General features: G+C 36.7%; 1 protein-coding gene across 1 annotated transcript in view; it reads right to left on the bottom strand.

The window, feature by feature from the left end:
- Positions 1 to 23,636, bottom strand: part of PRKAR2A (protein kinase cAMP-dependent type II regulatory subunit alpha) — a 73,283-nt gene that overhangs the window by 29,436 nt on the left and 20,211 nt on the right. Inside the window, exon 2 of the mRNA XM_068960247.1 lies at positions 16,346 to 16,381. Within this exon, the coding sequence (XP_068816348.1) occupies positions 16,346 to 16,381 (36 nt within the window). The remainder of the gene's footprint in view (positions 1 to 16,345; positions 16,382 to 23,636) is intronic.

Here is a 23,636-nt window from a genome sequence, read left to right as displayed (position 1 = left end):
ACAAATATCTATTCTCCCTCGACATGTAAGTACAGGCAATGTAACAAGCCCTTTAAAATTCTAACAATTGGCTGACATCTGATTTTGTATTTACATTTGTTTTATATATGCTGAATGCATTTCTTAAATGTTTTACTAAATTCATATAGATGAATAAAAATCTGGTTTTAAGTACTTAAATAAAAGCCTTCATCACTAGATATAGAGTAAAACAACTTAGACAATGCATTACAGCAGAACAGTCATTAAAACAAGATAGCTGCAAATTAATTTTTTTCCCCCCCCACTACAGGAAGGTTTGGTAAGGTATTTAAAATTCCATTTCTTTTGGGACCAAATGAGAAATTTCATGATGAAAGACCCAGAATAATAAACCAATATCAAATAATCATAGGTTGTTCTTTTTTAAGATTATATCTTTACACCCATAGAATTAAAGCATTACCCAAAGACAACATTGCTTTAGCTGGATTTTGAAGAGAAACACAAAGCGTCTTTAAGTTATGACATACCTAGAAATCATTAGGTCGGAGTGCATTGTAAGTGCTGTTTTGTTTTGGGGGTCTTTAACTCTTTCTGAAACATACAGTATCAAGGGCAGATATAGCCCCACGGTAACTGATGCGCCTGCTCTGCCATGACCATCCCACACAGCACAGGGATATACAGCAGAAGGCAAATAATAATAATGGGCTAAAGGACCCTTCGCTTGCCTGAGAAACTGCTCCTGCGATCTACTACAGGAAGACGTTTCTTGTCAAAGAAAGAAGCAACTTGTGGAAGAAAAAGAATTAAGAGGCTTCATACTGAACTGTAAGGAAAGTTCAGAAAAGAATCTTCAGTTCAGATATCTTCATTTAAATCCTCCTCCTACTCAGGAGCAATTAAAAAACCCATGCCCATGCAGGACTGGGGAGAATTCTCTTAGGCTATTGCCATCTTTTTTATAACAAATAGCTGTTTATCATTTGCAAAAGAATTGTGGCCAGTACAAACTGTATGTAGTTGCCTGCTGAATTATTCAGGGACACAACTTCTGCCTAATACCTTCATATATGAGCTGTGCATGTGTGTTAGCTTATCCTTAATTTAACATGCTCCCAAGGAGTTAAAAGGTCATCTCCTCATGTCCCAGAAATCATATATTGGAGGATAGTAATAATAATAATTACAAATATATATATGAAGCTATTTGGTTGAGCAGAATAAAATACTGGCAAAATAACTGAATAAAGTCCTTCCAGCTCTCTAAAGGCATGTTTGTGTATGCACTTCAAAAATTCTGCATCATACTTATTCTGTAACTTTTGGTAATCTGAAGTCCTACAATTTATAGAGGACTTTCATCATGAAAGCACTTTGTAGATAAAACAACACACTGCAAGCAGTCTCTCTTCTATACAGCTGGGAAAGCCGAGGCACAAGATTGCATGATTACACAGAGGTTGTCTACTGTCTGAGCCTCAGTTAGGACTCCTGCACTCTGGGCTTTTTATGTCTCTGTTCGCAGCAGTAGAGCCCAGTATCCCACTAAACGCTAATTCACTCTGGATGTTGCGATAAGAGGTGAGCCTGCATAAAAAATAAAAACAACAAAAAGCTTTCCATCATGGCAGAGGACTGACCACAAACAACAAAGCCTTCCATGAGGCAGTACCACAGCAGTTCACAATTCAGATATGGTAAGAGCAAAACAAAAATATTGCCCATAAGCACCTACACAGTAACTGAACATTTGCTACTTTTTCCAAATTCTCTGTATTACATTTAAACAGAATCTTAGAACAGCAGCAGAGTACTTTAGAGTTAGGCATTATAACTCTGTGTGGCACAACCCGAGAATTCAAATGAAGCAAGTTTTATTCTTACAAGTTAAGAAGAAATTAGAAGACTGAAATGGATAAACATGCTGCTGACCTTGTTCAAGCCTTCTAAGAGAGCCTTACCGATGAGATAGTCATCCATAAAAAAGGTCTCCTGGAAAACATGATGCTACTACTATTTCAGAGTACCCAGCTTCACAATTGTATAAGTAAGCCTTCTGCTTTAATATCTTCTGTGTTTTACCCACTTACATAGATCTTATAGCATTTCTAAATATTATCCAACTGATGCAGATAAAACCAGCAACTAAGCACCAAAAATATCAACATGTCTGACAAAAAACAAACCATACTTTACCTTGCTTAAAAAGAGCATAGAGAATGTTTAACTTTTACATTTAGGCTTATGTGTTCTATGCTTCAAAATTCTACAAGTTCCAATAAATGGCTCAAATATAAAAATTAGCATGCATCTTACACACAGCAATAGATAACAAGTACAATCTAGCTGAGGAATAAAGCAGCCAAAGTGTTTTTCCTTTCTAGAAACAGAGAACTGTCTTATAATTTCCAGACCATGATTTTTTTGTCTTTACACTTGCAATTCTGATACATGCATTGCTAAACCTGCAATAAGGTACGTGGTATTTTAAAAGAACAACGAGCCTCTTAGGAAAAGTGCACTGAAATTGAGCTTGTGTCTTAGAGCAAAGCAAAGAAAGAATAGAACAGATATTCAGCAAGGAAAATTACCTACATCTTCTGATACCTATCATGACAGCAAATTGAAGATTGTCAAAGTGTTATGAGGCATTTCCAAAACTGATGATTCACTGCTTTAGAAGTGATTTTTAAGGATTTTTAGAGAATGTCCAAATACATCAAAAGTCACATTATCCCTAATGGAACAAACATTGCCCTATTTACCTGTAATGACGACAACAACATAAAACGAGCATGGTTCTGACAATGATGTGGAACCCCAGTGACTGCCTCCTGTCCTGGCATGCTGGCAAGGCGGGGAATGCGGAAACGTACTCTCCAATCTCTTGCAAGAAACAGCAGATACCTCCATTTCTGGATCAGCTAAAAGCAACTCTCATGCGCTGGTGACCACAACATAAGAAGAATGCTAGTAACTGGGAATGCATACTATTTGACTTGATGCAACTCACCCTCAGAATGAGTCAACTCTCAGTTTTAGCGTCTCACTGAACAAATGGGTTTCATTTACAGGAAATAGACAGTTGAAATAGTCTGGGCTTAACTGGCAAAAGACCAGTTAGGGGGAACCTGATCAGTTAGGAGTTACGAGCTTTATTTATAACCAGTTCTATGCTTTCCTGACACAGAAGATGAGCGAGTTTAAGAGTACGCTCTTTTTCCTATCCCAGATTTCGGAGAGGTGGGACAAATATGCATTCAGATGCACTAATCCGAATCAAGCAAGTGTTTCAGGCAACCAAATATCCCCACACACGCCACCTCCCAAAGTCAAGCCTTGATCTATTAAGTCTCTCTTTAACTGAGAGTACTATGAAAGTGCTCATAGCATTTCTCAAGTGAGATGGCTTTAAATCCATTATTTTCCCTGTAGTTAGTTTTTAGTATGCTGACCACTACTAAAGCTTTACGCTATTTGGAGTACGTGCAGTCTCACTGAGGTTTTCTGATGTTAGAAAGGTCTGTGTGAAGTTTCTACAAATACATGGAATATCCACTCATATTTAAATCAGATATGTTTAAAACGTTCCGCTCCACATAGATTATACAATCCATTTAAAATTTAATCCAAAGTTACAAACTATACTGAGGCCTAAACTTGCTAAAAGCTTATGCATCAGTTTAAGATACTACACATATATTACTTTGTCTGACATTTTATATAAAATAAAGGGTAAAGTGCTCTCTATTTATTAAGATGACCAACGCAAAGTGCATATAATTTCTGAGGTCACTCCAAATATACACATCTCAGCACCACACTCTGCACTAACTATAAAAGTGTGGTTTTGGCCTTTGTGACATGTATTTTGGGATTTCCTCCAATGAGTCTGCTTTCAGTCTGTTGTGCACAAAAGCTTAACAATCACTATTTAGCTTACAGTTAAAAAGTTCAGAGAGACTACTTTCATTTGGACTTTAATCCACATGTTAAAAACAAGCTGCAGTTTTAAAAAAGCCATCTTCCTCCTATCTCACTTCAAAAAAGGAAACGTCCAGTCTACTAGAAAAAGTGAAAAAATGAAATTTTCTAAAACCTTGAGAGCTGTGAGATTTTCTGAAGTATCTGTGTATTTAAAGACGAGGACTAGCATTTAAGTAGATTTTTAAAACATCATCTACTTTCTCTCTTCTTCTTCTTTTTTTTTTTTTTTTTATTTACGTTAATCACTTGCTGCTTTTGCCACCTGAATGCTTTTGGAAAACTCATCCTTAGTGAATTAATGAAATTGCTTATTAAACATGCATAGATATAACCTACTCTCCCTCTCTTTTATTACTCCTACTACTCCTACTCTCTTTTATTACTCTTAGTAATAAAAATTACTAATTTAAGTTTAAATATTTGGTTCCAGATGAACCAGTTTTAATCATTTGATAGAAGTATGAGAATGAACAATTATTCAGAAAGAAGAGATTAAGATTAAATTAAAAAAATAATGAATTCCACATCACTGTAGCATTACGTATCCACTTGTATTTTCATTGAGTAGACTGGACCAGATCTGGTCCAATGGAGCTACTGCACTGACTTAAATTTTAAATATGGATGCTCATAGGTGTTATATTTCTCTTTATGCCATGAAAAAGTCTAGCCATTAAAACAGAACTATTCACTACAGTGTGAAATCCAAGTAATTGTGAAGTCACGACCACTAATTTCCGAAACTATATACTTTTCATTATTCACTAAATGCCAATTACATGCCAAGAATTTTTAAGTAAGTCCCACTACTGCAAACAGAGAAAATGAGCTTCTTTTCCCCTGTCTAATGAATAATGATTCAGGCACTTTCTTGCATGAGAGCACCCACACAATTTATCACTACTCTCATCCTTCATCCCACACACTTGGCTTTTGCTCATATCAACATTTTTAAGATGAATTATTTTCACTCTAGTTATGATACCAGTTTTGCAATCATTAGGGCTAGCAAAAAAGGATAAAAGCATCAGGTTGTTCAAATTGGAAAGCTGTTTATGCCATTTGTAAAAATTTGAATTTAAAACTCAAATCTCTCGCAATTTATCATCTGCCTGAAAACCTTTCAGTAGAAGTTATGCCATTGGTTTTCTAAAGTGGCGAATAATCAATATAGGAATTCATTATTCAGCTGCAGGAAAAGAAAACACATCATGATTTTCAAGTCATCCTCTGATAATCAGGTAGTCTGATAAGTGGAACGTGAAGAGAACGGCACAGAGCAAGTCAGTCACCCAGTCTTCCTTGATGTCCCGAGGTTACATGATTTTAATACTGAAGAGGTAGAGAGCATCCTGCAAGAGAAAATACTTAGAAGGAAAAAAAAAAAAAAAAAAAAAAAAAGGTATTGCCTCTTGCTTCACTGTTGCTATTTGGATGTCCTAATTCAATAGGATCCCAAAACTACCTGTTCTTTACCAAAGAATACTAACATGCTGCATGACAATAATTAATATAAAAGCTTTCTTAGAAAATTATTTTTTAAGTTATTTTAAAAGGCTAAAAGCTACTAAAAAGGCTTTTCTATGCACAGCATTATCATATCATGACATCTCAACTTCCAAGGGTGGGAAAGTGCTGTATCTCACTGGAAAGCCCAGAGAGATATCCGACTTTAACACCCTATCTACTTTATGAGATGATTGCTCATCTTTGAGAGGAGCCAGAAGAATGAAGAGAGCTGAAGCTAAAGAATTCTCCATTTCCAAAATGGAGAAGAAATAGTGAACCTTAAGTATCAGCTGACTAAAGTCAGACTTCAGATTCACTTACTTCAGTAAGTGCGGGTTTCTTAAAAATCATTCCAGAAGAAAGTTGTAAGTGCACAGAATTTAGTGCACATACTCAGAGCAGCACATCTGTCACACCAGAGAAGTGGCATATATGGTTATGCAATGCCTCACTAAATACTTCTAACCAATGTAACGTAATTTCCCTTGATAAAAATTATTTTCTTGTGAGGGGGAAAAACTAATCCAAGTAGGACAGCTCAGCTTGTCTTTGAGAGGTGATTTTAGCTTTTCTAAGTGGATCTAAGTTAACGAAGGAAACTAATCCTGGGCATTCACAGTCATCACTGCTCTTCACTCTGCTCATGAAATCTATGACCACGGTAATTAAGCAGAATTCTAAGATAAAATATATATACACATACATATCAAGCACAGTGAGAATCGAATGTAGCTCTTTAGGCTGAAGATGCAGAAAAAGCAGCAGACCACCAATATATAATCTTTAAAAGTTTAATTACATATGTTAATTCTGTTCAGGCTCTAGATTCAAAATAATTTATGCTAATCAGAGGGGACAGCTATTTGGGATACTTAAGAAAAAGTTAATCGAGTTTCTTAAAACTGAGTTTCTAGAGTAAGTAAATTAAACATTCCAGAAAAATGGTGGTATTAATGCTGAGAAAAGGAGAAGAATTTTTTTAAAGGCATTTGAGAATAAGCTGCATTTCAAAAAATGAAATAAAGAATAGAAAAAAAATGTGTGGATAGACAGAAGAGCTACCATTAAAACAGCTATATTCCCAAAGCTTTTTCATTTTCAATTTTTATTTATGTGTGAGAGAGACATTCTTTTTAAATTGTGGCATCCTGTTCTAATGAAATTAATGGATTTCATTTGGAAACACAGACTAATAGTGAGCGCATGAGTATTACTACAGGCCCCTCGGTACCCAAGCTAAGGGAATATCCAACAGCAGTTGACAATCACTAGAAAGAGGCATGCAAAAACCTTATTCAGTATGTGTGGCCTGATTCTGAACAGCCATAGAGGAAACAGCAATCCTAAATGTTTGTTGAAATTTGGAAGGGGGGGAAGGGGGGAGGGCAATACTTTATTCAGACTATTCTGACTGAACATGGGAAGTTACTCTTTCACCCTTCCTGCTCCCCTGCTTTGCTAGAAATTAGGAAGTATCCAAAATAACTACCATTTAGTATGATAATATCCCTGTTTAAGAGATGTTGGTTTGCTTCCTAAATAGCTCTCTTATGAAAGTTCACATTCTGAGGAATGAAAAGCCAAAAACCACCACCAGAGGACATCAATTTACACATTATTCAAATATAAAATTCCATACCTACACCTACTAAGAACAGAGTGTTAAAATGTTATATGAAGATGAAGAAACTATCCTGTCATATCGGATTGATAGAGAGAGGCAAAAGAGAAACTTTGAAAATAATGACTCCAAACCCAATGTATGTGGGGGATAAACTGATAAACTTAAAATCCCTAGCCAAATTCTTTGAATATTAATGAATAATTCTGAATGATTAAGCTTATACAGCTTATACATAATATTGATGATAACTGTAAAATACACAAAAAATATTGTTTTGTGTTGTTATTAAGCACTTTGTTAAAGCTCCCAGCAATAACAGTATATATCACAAATTAAAGTTCCTTTTTTATTAAGCACAATAAATATACCTGAATCTAGGAATTTCACCAGGAAATGTTTATTCTTCAAGTGGAAGGAATCCACTTATTCTAGATATACAAGAAACACACTACATATACATAATTAAATATTTGCTAAAATGCACTCTTCCTGTCTACTCATAAAAAGTCTTAAGATAAAGTTAAGCTTAAAAAAAAAAATACACTTCACAAACACACTTCACATTAAAAGCAGAAGTATAATTGATCATTTCATAATGAAAATGCTGGGCTTATTATTCATAAAAGCAGTTTGAGTGAGTGACCTGAGCTGGAATTTTAAAATGCCTTGCAATCAAACAACGAAAGGCTGTGACCTTGACCATTTTGGCAAGGTAACATGACCTGAACTTTGTTCCAGATGCTCCTAAGTGGTGCTCTTCTGTTAGAGCCCCATCCTGCTCTGAAAGTATATGGATATAATCTGGAAAGGACGTTTTAATCCAAATGAGCTGAATTTCTATTAAATTCCACTGAAATAAGAACTGAAAAAACAGAGACAGAAAATTAGCTTTAACTTTAAACATACTTTAAGAATACCAGCTAGAGACTTAAGATCACAAACAAGCACACAGGAGAACACTTCTGAGCCGGAACTGCAGGCAGGGCAATTCTACAGAGTGCCTTGCCAAAAGAAAAACAGCAGCTCTTTAAACTAAGCAAGAACCAGAAAGAGGCAGATTTTCCTACCCCAGTAAGGCTAAGACAGACCATAGAAACACTCATGTGAGCACTAAACAGCCCGCTCGGGTCAGTGCAGACTCTTCCTATGCTCAGTGTTTCTCATCTTGTTTCTGTCTTCAGAAAGGCAGCCAAGACACAGATGAGGACAGCAAGATAAAGGGAGCCATGGCACAGCATCAAGAACAGCAAAAACCTAGTTCAAAACTTCTTATTAGCATGAAAGATGGGGAAGTTTGCCAAAATTCTGTCAAAAAGAATTATCTGGAATATTGAACTACTACTGTACCTTAAGTAATAGAACCCTCTCCTGTTTCACAGAATCACAGGAGTGGTTGAGGTTGGAAGGGACCTCAAGAGATCATCTGGTCCAGCCCCCCTGCTCAAAGTGGGGTCAGCAAGAGCAAGTTGCCCGGGACTGTGTCCAGTCAGGTTTTGAATATCTCCAAGGGTAAAGACTCCATAACCTCTCTGGGCCACCTGTTCCAGGGTTCAATCACCCTTAGAGTCAAAAAAAATATAACTTTTTTTAATGGTTAAAGTGGAATTTCCAGTGTTTCAATTTGTGCCCATTGTCTGTCATTCTGTCACTAGATAACACTGAGAAGAGTCTGGCTCCGTCTTTTTTATGCCCTCCCATCAGGTATTTATATACACACTGATAAGATCCCCCCCGAGCCTTCCCTTCTCCAGGCGGAACAGTCACAGCTCGCTCAGCCGCTCCTCCTATGACAGATGCTCCAGTCTTTTCATCAGCTCTGTGTCCCTTTGCTGCACTCGCTCCAGTAACTCCAAGTCCTTCCTGTCCTGGGGAACCTAGCACCGGACACAGCACTCCACACGGGTTTCACCAGGGCTGAAGAGGGGAACGATCACCTCCCTGCCAGCAACGCTCTGCCTAACACAGGCTCAGGATGCTGCTGGCCTTCTTTGCTGCAAGGGCACATGGCTGGCTCAGGGTCAACTTGTCCACCAGGATCCCCAGGACCTTCTCTGCAGAGCTGCTCTCTGGTCAGTTGGCCCCCAGTTTGTCCAGGCATGTTGGGTTATTCCTCCTCAGCTGCAGGACTTTGCGCTTCCCTTTGTTGAGCTGCATGCGATTCCTGTTGGTCCATTTCTCCCGCTGGTAGCACAGAGACAACCCTCTGAGCCAACAGTTCAGCCACTTTTCAGTCCACCTCATAGTCCGCTTATCTAGCCCGCACTTCATCAGTTTGTCTATGAGGTGTAACGGGAGACAGTGTCAAAAGTCTTGCCAAAGTCAAGATAAACAACCTCCACTGCTCTCCCCTCATCCACCGAGCCAGATATCTCAATGCCATTCCCCTGCATAAATCCATGCTGACTATTCCCAATCGTCATCTTGTCCTTCATATGTTTGGAAACGGCTTCCAAGAAGAGTTGCTACATCACCTCCCCAGGGACTGATCCTTCTCTACTGACGGTAAGACTTCAATGCTCCAGACTTTCCCACAGTCTCAGGGGCCTGGGATTCCTAAAGACAGATCTTACCAGCAAAGACCAAAGCAAAGGCGGCATGAGTACCTCAGCTTTTTCCATACCCTCTGTCAGCAAGTCTTCCACCCTTTTCAGCAGCAGGCCCACATCTTCCACTCAGCTTTTGCTGCTTAATGTACCTGCAGAAGCCCTTCTTGTAGCTGTTCGCATTCCTTACCAGATTCAATTCTTGGTGGTCTTTGTGCAAGAATAGGGTTAGGAAAGTCAGTCAGACAGTGTCCACATTCCTCCCAGGACCTTGATTCCACCTCTCGTTATATTTCCTTTCTATATTTGACTTTAGGTAGGAGCTCCTTTGTTCATCCATGCAAGCCTCCTGCTACCTTAGCCTCATCTCTTGCACATCAGGACCGTTCTTGAGCTGGGAGGACCTTTAAACACTAACTTGCTTAGATAATGCATTTCTTGAAAGAACACAAATGAACTTCTATTTTTTCTGTCTGTGAGGGTTAATTTGGAACTAAAAAAGAGTGTGCTACTTAAGAGGAACAGTGCACACGTTCATTTTTAAAGTGGTTTATTATAATGAAATATTTCAAGTACTTAACTTGATTTCACAAATCTCTGTTAGGATTACCAATGGCTCATATACTCTACCCAGGAAAACAGGATTCAGTAACTTCAAAATAGTTATCCTGTGAATATATAAACATTTATTTAGCAATAATATATTAGGAGAGAGCTTAGCACCCAATTCAGGAGAAAGCAAGTTTCATCCCTCTCAGTTCACTGAATCTCTGCTGAAAGCTGCCCATACTGAAGGGACTACCTAAAGTAACCCTTGTTCATTCAATTACTTTTTACATTAACGTGAAAATAGTCACAGGTCTTACAGCCGTATTACTTAACTGGTATAAAGAGCTTAGGGAAAGAACTTCCCTAGATTATATAATTTAATAATTTTGCATATACAGTTGTTGAATGTGAAAACTGTAGTCCTACTCCTATCTCTCAGAGGCCAAATGAAGATTAAAGAGCAGGGTACAGCATATGCAAGAGAGATAATAAACTACACTGGGTCACTCAGATAACCAGAAATAATAGGAAGAAGGTTTTTAATCTTGTTCTCTCCATCACAGGTGTACAGATATTCATAATAAGGGCATTTTTTTTATCCTGCGAATAAGTCAGCAAGTCTGCTGGAGAGTGGGCGTTCTGTGGAGTGAATCAAAGGCATCTGGAAATGGCAATATAGGAATCTAGCAAAAAAGTTTACTTTTCCGAAAGACGATAAAACTAAAAGCAGGAGTAGAAATTACGCCCAAGTGAGACTGAAGTAGGTGACAGATTCTTCATTCCAAATACACCACAAACTTTCATTCATGTACTGCCACTGGCAAAATTCTCCTCAATGTTAGGTATCAGTTATTACAGTGGGACAAATATCACTGCTATCTTCCCTCCCATTTTGAAATATTATTACCACAGAAGAACAGTATCACTGACTTAAGCTAAAATCTAACCTAGCTCATAACAATCTATTAATATCCATAAATATATTCGTGGCATTCAACACTTCAGTTGAATCTTCCCTGCATATCCGGCAGTCACCAGCTGAGGACTGGGATACTGACTGGTATTCTCTGCAGTCTCTCTCACTGCAGAGAAGAAACTGTCTAACAAGCAAAGTTTGTTAGGAGCCCCTATGCTTGGATGAGAATCAGGAAATATAAGCAAGTCTGAATTTCAACACAGTCCAGCTCCCAGGAGGAAGGAATCTAGGGTTTTGATGCTATCAAATCAAGTCTGGGCAGACTGAGACAGCCAGCAAGCACTGTGATACTAGCTACTCACAGCAGCAGAAGGTTCGGGAACCGCTAACTCATTTAAAGCGGCAGCAAGATGACTTTTCTACTGGGTAATTAGCACTGACACTGCCAATGGCAGCACAGTCTGCAGTGTCCCTATAGCTAGGATATTTTAAAATTAGAGGGCTTTTTAGCATAGGGAAAGATTTTGATCTTGCAAACAGAGGACAATCTGCACCAAGTCAATCACAGCCTGTATACAATTAGAGTTGATCAACATATCGTTTGAGGTTTGTGCGCGCGCCATGGTACCTCAACGCGTTACATGGCCACACGCACTATACATAATTATTCGTTAGATAAATTTTCAGGGGAACATCAAGCTCTTATTTCTCTTTCTACCTCCTAACACTTCTGGAAAAGGCTGATTCTCTTCACGAGAACACTACTTTACTGCTCTGCACTTTTAATCGGGTTCATGGCATTATTTATAGATGAGCCCCTTTTCCCAGGACGACCCTCCTGCACAGTCTATGGAGTTTCTCACAATCCCACCCACAGCCACCTCCTTTGCATGTTGAATCTCTGACCAGCACACAAAGCCATGTTTCTCTGGTCAAGAAGCAAACGGGATTCCCCACAGAGCCTTTAGGGCTGCTTAATCGCTTGGAAGAGTTTAATGTCAAGCAAGTAAACACTCCCCCTCCTGCAAGAGCGGACACCTCAGACTAGGAGATGACTAAGTAGCAACAGTAGCAGAAACAGAGAGCACAAGCGAGCAGAATGAATCCCCATGTTCTTGGCACTCCAGGGTGAGAAAGAAGAAGTAGTACGTGAGAATGTATTAGTATCATTGATATGGTATGAAAGCCATACTATCACTTTTTTCCCAATTATTTAAGAAATGTAGAAATAAAATTATGTTTGTGGAGAAGAAGATGTAAATATATTTTTTGGGGGTGTACAAGATTAGCTTGACCTTGGCAGCACATTACCACTTTTCAAGTAATTTTATCAAATCCTGATGTTCTTACTTAAAGTATCTACTAAATTACAGCACAAGCCAGAAGGGCGTAAACAAATGCACTCAAATTTTTAAAAAGTAAAAATAAATCTGCTCACCAATTCTTGCCCCTGTATCAGAAAACTCATATTTTGAATGACAGTTTTAAAGAACGAAAGAGTTTTGTAAAGCTAAAAACTTAAAATGATTAAAGCACTATCTGTCAGCGTAGTTCAGAGCTCCAGGTTTGTATGTTTCATAATAAAAAACAAAAATTCAGTAACTGTTACAGCAGTCTTGCCTTTTTGAAACTCCCCTGCAGTTGGAAAATCCATATAATCTAGCATTACACAAGTTATGCTTTGGAATCTGGATAGGCAAATGCCAGCATAAGGTCACTGTTGAAGAAGGAAGCTACACAAAAAGAAAGTGAATGGCATAAATTAAGAAAAACTATATGCAGTTTTCAGAAACCAGACTGTTTACAGAATAGATAAGAATAATAAAACTGTTGCATGTAAGAAGCAACGTTCAAATAAAATAAAGTTCTACACAAGTATGTTCTGTATCAGACAAAAAAAACAGACTATGCATAGTTTTCAGAGAAATCTGTTTAGTTTATTATTCCTGCACACTTTCCAATACATTTCAACAATGTGGGGCATAAGGCAAAGCAGGATCACTGCAGGTAGAACTGTGGAGCCACGTTCTCAAATAGCCCATGAGGCCAGAACACACGTTAAAATTTTAAGCTCTGGTTTAGCAGCTGTGTTACATGCATCAAAGTACAAAAGATGCAGAAAATTATATGCACAATTTCTTATCCCTATTTCCTCAGCTGTCTCTAGCTTGGAGTAACAGGGAAAAGAAAGTATATCTTCTATGGGTTTATGTATCCTTACAATTTGCATCATTATCTCTTTACCTTTAGGCAGATTATCTCAGCAAAGACCAAGATTTTGAAGATAACTAAACCAAGAACAATCACTCCAAATTTAGATTGCTTTGTTGATGTACTCAGTATTAGAAGAATATATAACCACTGTTATACAAGTTTAAGAGGTTAATAAATTATCAGAGAAGTTCATAAACAATTATTTATCTCCAAGAAGATATATCAAATTGAATCATTTTTAAAACAATTATTAACCTCAATATATAGCGTAGACAATTACTTTATTATCTTTTCCTGTAATTAGAATTGTAGTTTTTTCTAACTTACATTTTTGACTTACTAAATGATTTGGGAGCAATGCTGTAAATCCTTAGACAGTCAAATGCTTGTCAGAAAAGACAAGAGGAAAGTTCTTCATTGCACTTTAAGTCTTTTCTTCAGTACGTCCAATGTCCGTTTTTTATTTCTTTTCCTATCTTTCCTATCCTATGTTTTTCCAGAGTACAGTAAATCTGCAATTTTGCAGAGTTTTGTGGTAATCTTGATATAAGCAAATACTTTAGCTCTCTTCTTCACTCCCCTTACAAATTACTCTGCACAGGAAATATGCCAATAGCTGGTAGGAAACCAGATTCAATAAGGACTAGCAGACAGTTCTTCTGAATAAAAGACCAGATAAGAATAGACTAAATATGATTATAAATAAATTGTGTGTGTCAGCTTCTTCACTTCATGATTTGTTCTGCTTTACTTAATTAGTGAAAAATAAACACATTTGGAAAGACAATACATTGAGTAATCCATAATGCAAGGTTTGTTTGCTTTTTCAAACAAAAAAGAAATTATGCAAAATTCATAGAATGAGAAGTTTCTGACATCCTAACATATACCTAACAAGGAAACCGAATCAAGTTCAGACCATCAGAAGCAATAAACGAGGCTGACATTCATTTTACGAAGGGCATTATAGGATGTGGATGCCTACAACAGCAGGGGACTGAGTTCAATAACCTAGGAGAATTCTGCTAGTCTTGTTCCTATTCGGATGACTTTGACAGACACAGCAGGTATGGAGTAGGGAAAAAAAAAACAAAAAACAAAACACTAGTGGGTTCTTGACCTTTTTATGCTTAATTGGACCTGTATACGCATGGATACCGTTTGCTTCTCTTCCATGAGTTTCAACAAATCCCACACTGATCATAAACTGTACAGAGCATATATATAGGAAGTAGAGGGGAAAAAAAAAGTGAAAAATATTTAAGCATACAGTAGGAAAACACGCATAGTCTATTAACATTTGTCTGCATGCAAATTCTAACATATATTGCAAACTCTGAATTATTCTAGCTCTTCGCTGACCAGCAATGTTCTATTAAGCATCTAACGAGTCCTCCTTAATCTAACTGTATAAGTTAGTAATTCAAATTTGCATTTGCTGTTAGTTCTTCACATTAACCTTTAGACTCCTTCAGTGAAGGAACGCATTCTTTCATAAAGACTAACTCAGGATTATGAGAACACTGATATTATGTTTCCAAAGATTCAAAAAGATTACATCTACCCTCTGATTAACTTTTAGACTCAGCAATAATTCTAGTCTTTATTTACATTTAAACTTGAGATGCATTCACTTCTTATATGTCAAGTTTTACTCCATCAGCAAGCACCAGGATGGATTAGTTTAATTAACAGGGAAATGAAAATATCTTGGGATTCTCCAGATTAAGATGCCGTACAATTTCTAACCTCAAATAGTCACTATTAGAATATCTAACTCCCTCTTTCAAGATACAGTTTTGTCTTATCTAAATTTCTCATGCAATAATATCCAAAATTATCAGCGCTTTTGAATTATAAGAATTATAAAGTTTTCGCTACAGTCACAGTTACTTAGACGCAGTGACATACCTATGAAGTCACCTCCTGGATCATACCCAGGCAACTAGTAGTAAAGCAATTGTATTGCATGGGTATGAAGACATTTTGCACATAAGGTTAAACATGCATATACAATTCAAATGGCCTCTGCTTATTTATCAGCAAGACTTCACCATAACTATAACCCTGAAGGGCATCTATAATATACAAAAGTTACAAACTGAGTGGACTTGAACTGAAAATTAGAGAGGAAACACTGAACACATTGGCATTTTTACACTGCATTTTTCAAATCAGAACTATGATGACTTTCTATACCAGTTAAATTCTACAATTAGGAAGATTTGGGGGGCGAGGGGAATCAAGAAACATATAGTGCAATCCACACTGCACTTTGAAGGAAAAGTGACACACTACCTTCTCATCTATATTTAACATTTTGTTCATGTGATACTGCTCAAAGACAACTTTAAAAAGAATTTTTGGGAATGACACGGCTAAAAACATCAACAGCAACTCATTAAAGGACTTAATATTGGTTAATAAGACAAAAAATACAGTCCATGCCTCCAGAACAAACAGACAACCATAATTCCAATGACTTTAAATACCAGTTGCATAAGCAAAGGGCTTAAGGCCCTGCAACATCCATCACTCCCAGTTAATATTAAACAATAAAACAAAAACAAGTGAGAAAAAGAAAAAATATATATATTTCTGTATGTTGACCAGAGATAAAACTGTTAGTAACATGGAATAGTAGATGTGTTGCAGCAGAAAAAAGTTTCCACTTTTCCAATTCATCATAAAGCAAGCTTTTCCATCATTCTTATGTCATGTAGAACTTTTGGGAAGCTTTTCTGGACAGAATTGTTACTAGGGCTGAAATTGCTTTAGTATTCTGTCATCACCCACAGAACTGTTTTCTAAATTACTCTCATAATTTGTTGCTCAGTGGTTTCTAAAGGGAATTAAGAAACAATTCTGATTATTTCAAATAAAAAGACTGCAAGCAGTATGAGTAATAAAACACAACGATGAAGAGTAAGGTCATTCTTGATGTAAGGAATTGCTTTAGTCAAATACATATTTCAAAGCTTTTCAGAAACATATGAAATTCTTGAAAGGAAATCATACCTGATACTCTTCTGTTGTATCGGTTAATGACTGGAGCTGCAAAATAAACAAATTAAAATCACAAATGCTATTCACTATTAAGAATTCAAAATAATTATCCTGAACAATTGCAGCACATTTTTACAAATCTCATATAAATCCTTGTTAAAAAGTTAATAAATGCTTTAATACAGCATTTTCATCCATTTACCAGCCAGTAAGTGTTTATTCAAAGTTAAAATTTGATTTTCCAGAGGCTACACTCTAGGATGAAGGGTAAACAGTTTATTTTTACCCAGTTCTGAAAAAAATATACATCTACAGAGACAACCCATTCTCAACACAGTATCAATCCCAAGCCCATTCAGCAGAGCACTATTATAAAACATTCAAGCATTTTAGAGTGAGCTATACCTACGTTAAACAGATCTGTGAGTTTTAAAAACTGATGGACCCATTAGCTAAAGCACTCTGATCTCCTCCACAACATAAGCCGTAACTGTTCAAAAGCAGTGATCCTATATCAGCTCCAGACATTTACACTTGACCCAGGCTATCTTCCATAAAGGCATGCATCCATTCTTAAATTTAAATAATTCGAAGACAGAGAATCCATTGTTTCATTGGTTCCCCAGGCATACTGTTAGGTATACAAGATACTTAAACAGGATTCCGCTTCCTGGCTTTATTCATATGCATTTCTAGATTAAGTCACCCTTTAGCAAACAGTATTCTCCCCCCTTTACACTGTAACCAAGTTAGTGTCTGTGATTTGTGCAAGTCTCACCACAAACAACCTTGCAAAACTTCACAAACAAATTCGGAACAAAACTGGAACGCGTCATGTGCTCCCTCACCTCTAATAACCCAAGCAATTTATTCCGAATGCTTCATGTTTTCCCAGTCCTTCTCCCCACCAAAACTGATAATTACATTAGTCTGATACAACCTGTGACCTTTCTATTCCCCTCTCTAAATATCTAGGAATTAGTTGAACTTTTCTACCATGTCAAAGAACATGCATTGCACACAGCCAAATTTAAATCCATGCCACTCAAGTCTTGGCAATCTAACCATTTCTCAAAACTTAAACTTTTTTCTTTTCTTTATTCCCACCTGGAGAACCTCAGCCCTACCAGAATATGAATAGCAATGTATTCTCAAGCAAACACAGAAGAACTCAGCTTCTTTGAGTATTAAAACCACCTTACGGCTATATTTAAATGCATAACTGAACGTAAATACTGGAAAAACAAGACCAATTTTAATTGACATTGTTTAGTCTTTTGCAATGATTTAGGAAGTCAGAAGAGGGGATGGGGGGAAAAAAAAGATACAACTCCTAAGAGTTATCAGCCAAATATTTTTAACAAGGAGAAAAGCTTGCTTAACAAGAAACTAAGGATTAAAAGCAATTGGAATTGCTTCTATTAGGATAATATTTTTCTTCCCAGAAAGTATTATTTATTTTAGCTAAAACCAGAAGCAGGAAATCATTCAAGAAAGTCTCATGTCACAGAGAACTCAGGCTAGAAAATCAAAATGATCCACACTGGCCTTCTGATCTATGAATCGCTTGAGCATAGGCACCACTGATCTATCCAGTTGTGAATATCCATGAGAAGTGCAACCCCAAACTACAAACTTTCATTCATGAGCAAAATTCTGCTGAAACAGCATGAGCATCATCATCCTTTAGAAGTATTCGCTGTCTATTAAGTAAATTCATTTGGTGGAAAAAATAAAGACTTCACCTATGCAGAGCGTTTTAAAGCATACCACGCTGCTAGAATTTTCTAATGGGGGCCAATTTCATAGTTTTTACCATTATTTAATTACTTAGAGCATACAAAGTGAATGCTTGCAACCTAGTCCAGGAACAGAAGCATCAAAACCATCTTTAAAGTGATATGAGCACCGTAAGAACCGCCTGGGCTCAAAACCCTTCTCATTTAAATAAGCTACATGTGTATCACTTTTAGAATCTAAACAGCAGTCAGGATAATTTTTTTAAACTAGTCTAGACTATAAAATGGTATGTCAGGGTTTGGTTTTCTGTAATAATATTGCTAAAGATTATTTTGAGTTTTACAACTTTAGGTATATAAGGCCTACATTTCTGTAGCACCAGCATAATCTTTGTAAGAATACTAGTGAAGCAGTATGTTTCATACATAAGCTTGAAAAGACTCAAAAATTTCTGCCAAACCTGACAACTCAAGAATCTATTTTCAAACGTTTAACCCACTTTTGACAATAGTGACCTCTCCTGCAAATAAGGACAGCACATCTTTATCACTTGTCAAATGACAACACGGACGCAAGAAACTTCCAAGTGCTTAGCTCCTGCTAAGCTGATGTAGCACAGATCCATTCTGCATTATTAGACAAACCACAACAAACTCATGCAAACCCCTGAACTGAAAACGCTTATACGTTTTTGCCCCGTTCTTATTCTTCCATAGTCATCTGCCTATAGCCACCACTGGAGAGAGAATATTGCTCTGGACAGTCATTTGCCCTGCAACAGTACATTCATTCTTGTCTCTAGTTTATTGAGCTAGTTCAAATGAGTAACTACCCGAAGTCAATAAGCAAATTTGAACCTTAAAAAGCAGGAAAATTCACCTCTTACTATCTAGAAACAGAGAGACTAATGCCTACTAGTTCTAAGATACAGAAGGACAAGAAGATCAGAAAAAATGTGGTCAGTTCCCACTACAACGAAATGATTTACTACAGGAGAAACATTAAGTCCAAAGCAATTTGACAAATTCGCAGTAAAAGCACATGATCTAGTTCAAAACTTTTTCAATTAAATGATTAACTATTCTCAAATCTTGATTTGGATATTTTTAAACCAAGATAATTTCCATCCAAACTCAGCTTGTCACAAGTAAAGATTAATTCAATTCAAAGCGTGCCATGCCATTTTCTGTGCAGCAATATAAAAGTTAAGAACATGAATAAACATATACTGAGGTATAACGTTAAATGAGAAGCATGTACGGATAACAACAACTCACCCACCCTGGCTAACAAAAGCTGAACTAAATTACATTACCCAAAGGTGAGAATCCAATTTTCTTCAGGAACTGCAAGATTTAAACAGGTTTCCTGCCTGTTGATTAAATCCTTATTTAAATTAGTGCTCTGAATTACTTTCACGTAAATCAGTCCACACTAATGAGAAATTTTGAACAAGTAGTAGTTCACAAATACTTGTTTTGCTTCTGTCCTGTTATCTGGAGTTTCTTTTTTTAGCAATAGAAATCAGTGTTCATCAGTGCGGAACCATGTGATTTCATTTCAGGCAGTCTTACACACAAACTCTTTCTTCACCTTTCAGTTACTACACCCATTACTTATTTATGTTTGAGAACAACGTCCTCTAAACAAAATTGTCTAACACTGCTACAGGAAACCTGACATTATTTGGGCACTGTAGGGCAGAAAAACAAACAAATACACTTTTCAAAGACTAAGGCTTCTTTCAGAACCTTGATTACTTTATCTCATAGCAGGGTTCAATGCCATCAAAACAGCATCAAGTTTTCTACAGCGGAAATAAAAGTAACAAAATCAAAAAAACAAAAACAAAAACCAACCCTTTAAGGACAGTTAAGAGAGAACTACTATTCTGCCTCCACAAAGCATTTAAGATTAAATTGATAGTTTGCTTTTTGTTATACCAGTGACAGTTTTAACACGTATAAAATTTTAGGTTCACTTTTATATGTTGTCAGATGATGACTATTTTTATGCTAAAGAGACAAAATCTGACATTTCCTACTACATAACATTTGCATTTTCTTTTGTTCTAGCTTATCAATGAAAGGCTCTCTCTGTTTACAACTATTTTTCAGCGTTGCACAGACAATCTGGTCACTCCTGCAGCATCCTCTTGAGGAGTACACAAAGAAAAGCCTGACTTTCTGGAGAGCAACACTCTCAGAAAATGAAACAGGGCAGCAAGGACTAACACATTTACAGTTAACCTAACCCATTCTGAAATAGCTCCCAGGCTGATTGCGAAAATGTGGCTAATTTAAAAGCAAAGGAATAGTCATGGATACACTAACAGCAGTAACCTCCTACCTCAGCACAGCCATTAAAACACGTATCTGCCTATACTGTAACTAGAAGATAGTCAGTCCGGTATCACTCGCTATGATTGGTATCTTCAACAATAAAAAGAAATTGCTACTTTGAAAAGGGAAACAATTACTTTTTTTTGTATCATATGTAGAATTTCCCCCCTCCTGCACACCAGTGGGTCTTTTCTCAAGTCAGTTATACATGAAATGCAGAAAATATGAGATTAAAAGATGTTAGTGTGAGATGACAGTACTATAAACTCTCCTTTATATGTCAAAACCTGAGGTGCAGCAACACTCAACTTCCAAATGTTTCTTACCTTTGGTACAGGGTCTGCTTTTACTTGGGTCATGCAAAGCCAAGACCCAGGGATTAGGTAAACACAACTAAAACAGAAGTAAATTAAACCATTGTTCCAGAAGAGACTAAAATGGTCCAATTTCCTCCCTGGCAGCCAAAGGCAAGTTCCAAGAGTCAAAAGACGTCAAAATCGGAAAGGCATATCAAGCAATACCTTCCACGCTTTTGCCAAAACTGACTTAGGATATCGGTCCTACTCATCTGTTGCAAGAAAAAATCAGAAGTGTCTGCTGAACGTCTGCACATTTTCCAGACTGATCTGAGGTATAGCTTTAAGAACCAGACAGGAATCAAGAGGGGCTGTTTTCACACAAAGAAGAGTTTATGGGTTTCTAGCCCTGGGATTCTTTTTGATTTAGAGCCTCAATTTTTAAAATCAGCTAGTTCTCTAGCTTAAAATCAAATACTGATTAAATATGGAATCATCAACTCTATGTCAGTATCACTTAACTTCACTCACCATTCTCCTTTTCCTGCGTTAAGAAAAAAGAGAGGAAAAAAAAGGTGTTCCTATATAGATAAATAGATTTTCCCGTCGCATCATAACATTTATGTTATGAAAAGGCAAAACGTTTCCTAAGTGATTTTATTTCTCTTGTCTCTCAAAGGGTAACAAAAATGAAATCATTCTTCAAGTCATTATATACATGTCAAAAACGTTGTTGTTGTTGTTGTTTTTTAAATCACATCTACACCGAAAAGACCTCTCCAAGTGCTGGCCAATTAGCCTTAGAATCATTCCCCTAATGTTTACAACAGACTGAGAGCCTGATAAACCTGATATTGCTACAGTTGAGCAATGGTCAACTGTAAATTCAGTTTGATTCTAGAATTGGTCACAAATTCCCGTGTCACAAAACTCTGTTCCTCAAAAGAAGGATCTTTTATAGGAGCAGCGCTACCAAAAATGCTCATGGAAGAAGTAATGCTATAAAGGTGCTCAGCTTCACAATTTCAAAAACATTTGATACTACCTTTGATCAGCTAACTCTGCAAGAACATCAGTCACGTACACATTTGCTAATAAAAGACTGCACAACTTCCCCTCCTCAAAACAGATTTATGTCACTATTTAATAAACATGTTTGAATCACTTTTATAAATAAAGTGGTATTGTATATTCTGCTAATCTAATTTACACATGTGATTTATATCAAACAGCAAATAGCACTACTGCCATGATAGCTATACTTCCACATGTTAGTGACTGCATTTCTCTCTGTTTTCTCACTTGAAAAATTAGGTATATAAAACTTCAGAGACAGGGACTGGTATGTGGTAACGCTGGAAATCATTGACCTCAAACATATTCTTATCACTTTCTAAAGGTGAAAGAATAAGCATTTCTCCAAAATTCTTTAGTGTCCTTTAGTGTGGAGATTTCTTTGAAATATCTGATGCTGGAGTCTGGCTTAAAGTGTTTAGCTTACAAGAGTCCTAACTATGGTTATAGGCAGGTACGAAAACTCAGCTCCATTTCTGATAGAGTACATGAAAGAAAAGGACACAGATATTACCCACTTTACCTATGCTTCGAAAACCATATAAAAAAAATTAAAACTGTTTATGCCAAACAGTTTGACAGTAAAGTTATACCCCAAATTACAAACCAGACCTAAAATAGTGCTTTTCCTACAATGCCTGGGATACCTTTAGCGTACTGAAAAGCGACTAGTAAAGGACTTGAGTAAACCTTTTTTAAAGTTATATTACTTCTGTAATAGCATAGGTTATTTCTCTTGAAATGAACAGAAAAATGACAATAATCATTCTCCCAGCTAAAGCTACCCTCTTAAACATACCAAGAACATCAATACATGCTGTGGTAAGTGTATTAAATTCTTATGGAAAGGATAAATAAAGCTTAAAAGATCTGTTTAGGGGCACAGAAAAAAAAAAAATCAGTGACAAAATGACAAAATAAGAATTATCATTCCAGGCATGAGCTTGGAGTACTAGATATTACCACTCTGTATTGGACACCTTAGAAACCCTGTTTCCCCTCCTCCTCCACAAGGACTTTCATTTTTACGGACTTCTGTGAACACTTCTTAATTATAATTGGGGAAGGGGAAAAAAAAAAACATACCAATTGCTTCTGATTCTGGATACAATTTATAGTAATAGGCAGACTAAGTCTACCATGCATACAAAAAATTGATTTCTTTTAATACAGCTCTTCAGTGTAAAATTCTGATCAACTCAATTTTTGAAGATTTCTTGATGAAAGAGATAGCAAGTTTACATTACTGCTGAATTTATGCAACCTAGAGTGCTCAGAGTCCAAAGAGCATAGGCGTACAATACAGGTATGAATAAAACAAATCAGCAGCAATGACTTCCAGAGTACCATCACATTGAATTATGGCCCTATGTGAACAGGGACAAAGAGAGAAACAGAATGTACACAGTTCTTATTTAACAAGTCAATTAAGATTACAGAAACATGTGAGTTCACACCATAAACTATTAAAGCTGAAATACCAGAAGCAGAGCGGAGAATGAATCTGAGACGTGACTGTCTATGGAATGTTATATCAAGTTATGATAAGGAAGTGCTAGACTACAGCTGTCATACTGTTTTTCCACACACCAAGATGTTAATGGACTCACATCAAAACGAACCATCACAACTGTGAGAAAGTTTGAAGATTGAAGAATCCACATTTAAGGATTTCTAGTAATTAAAACTTAATGCTATAGCAGAAAAGAGACTTCCATCACCAGGTATGCAATCATACTTTACTAAATGCTGATCTAGACTTGTTCTTGAAAATATAAGTAAAATAAGGGGGTTCCTTGTGGCCAATAAAAAGGTATCCATGACTTCCATCTGGATGTCCCTCCTGGACAG

Source organism: Struthio camelus, chromosome 14 (assembly GCF_040807025.1).
Source record: "Struthio camelus isolate bStrCam1 chromosome 14, bStrCam1.hap1, whole genome shotgun sequence".
In the NCBI taxonomy this organism is placed as follows: domain Eukaryota; kingdom Metazoa; phylum Chordata; class Aves; order Struthioniformes; family Struthionidae; genus Struthio; species Struthio camelus.
Note: the sequence above shows the minus strand (reverse complement) of the source record. Positions and strands in the feature narration are given on the sequence as shown.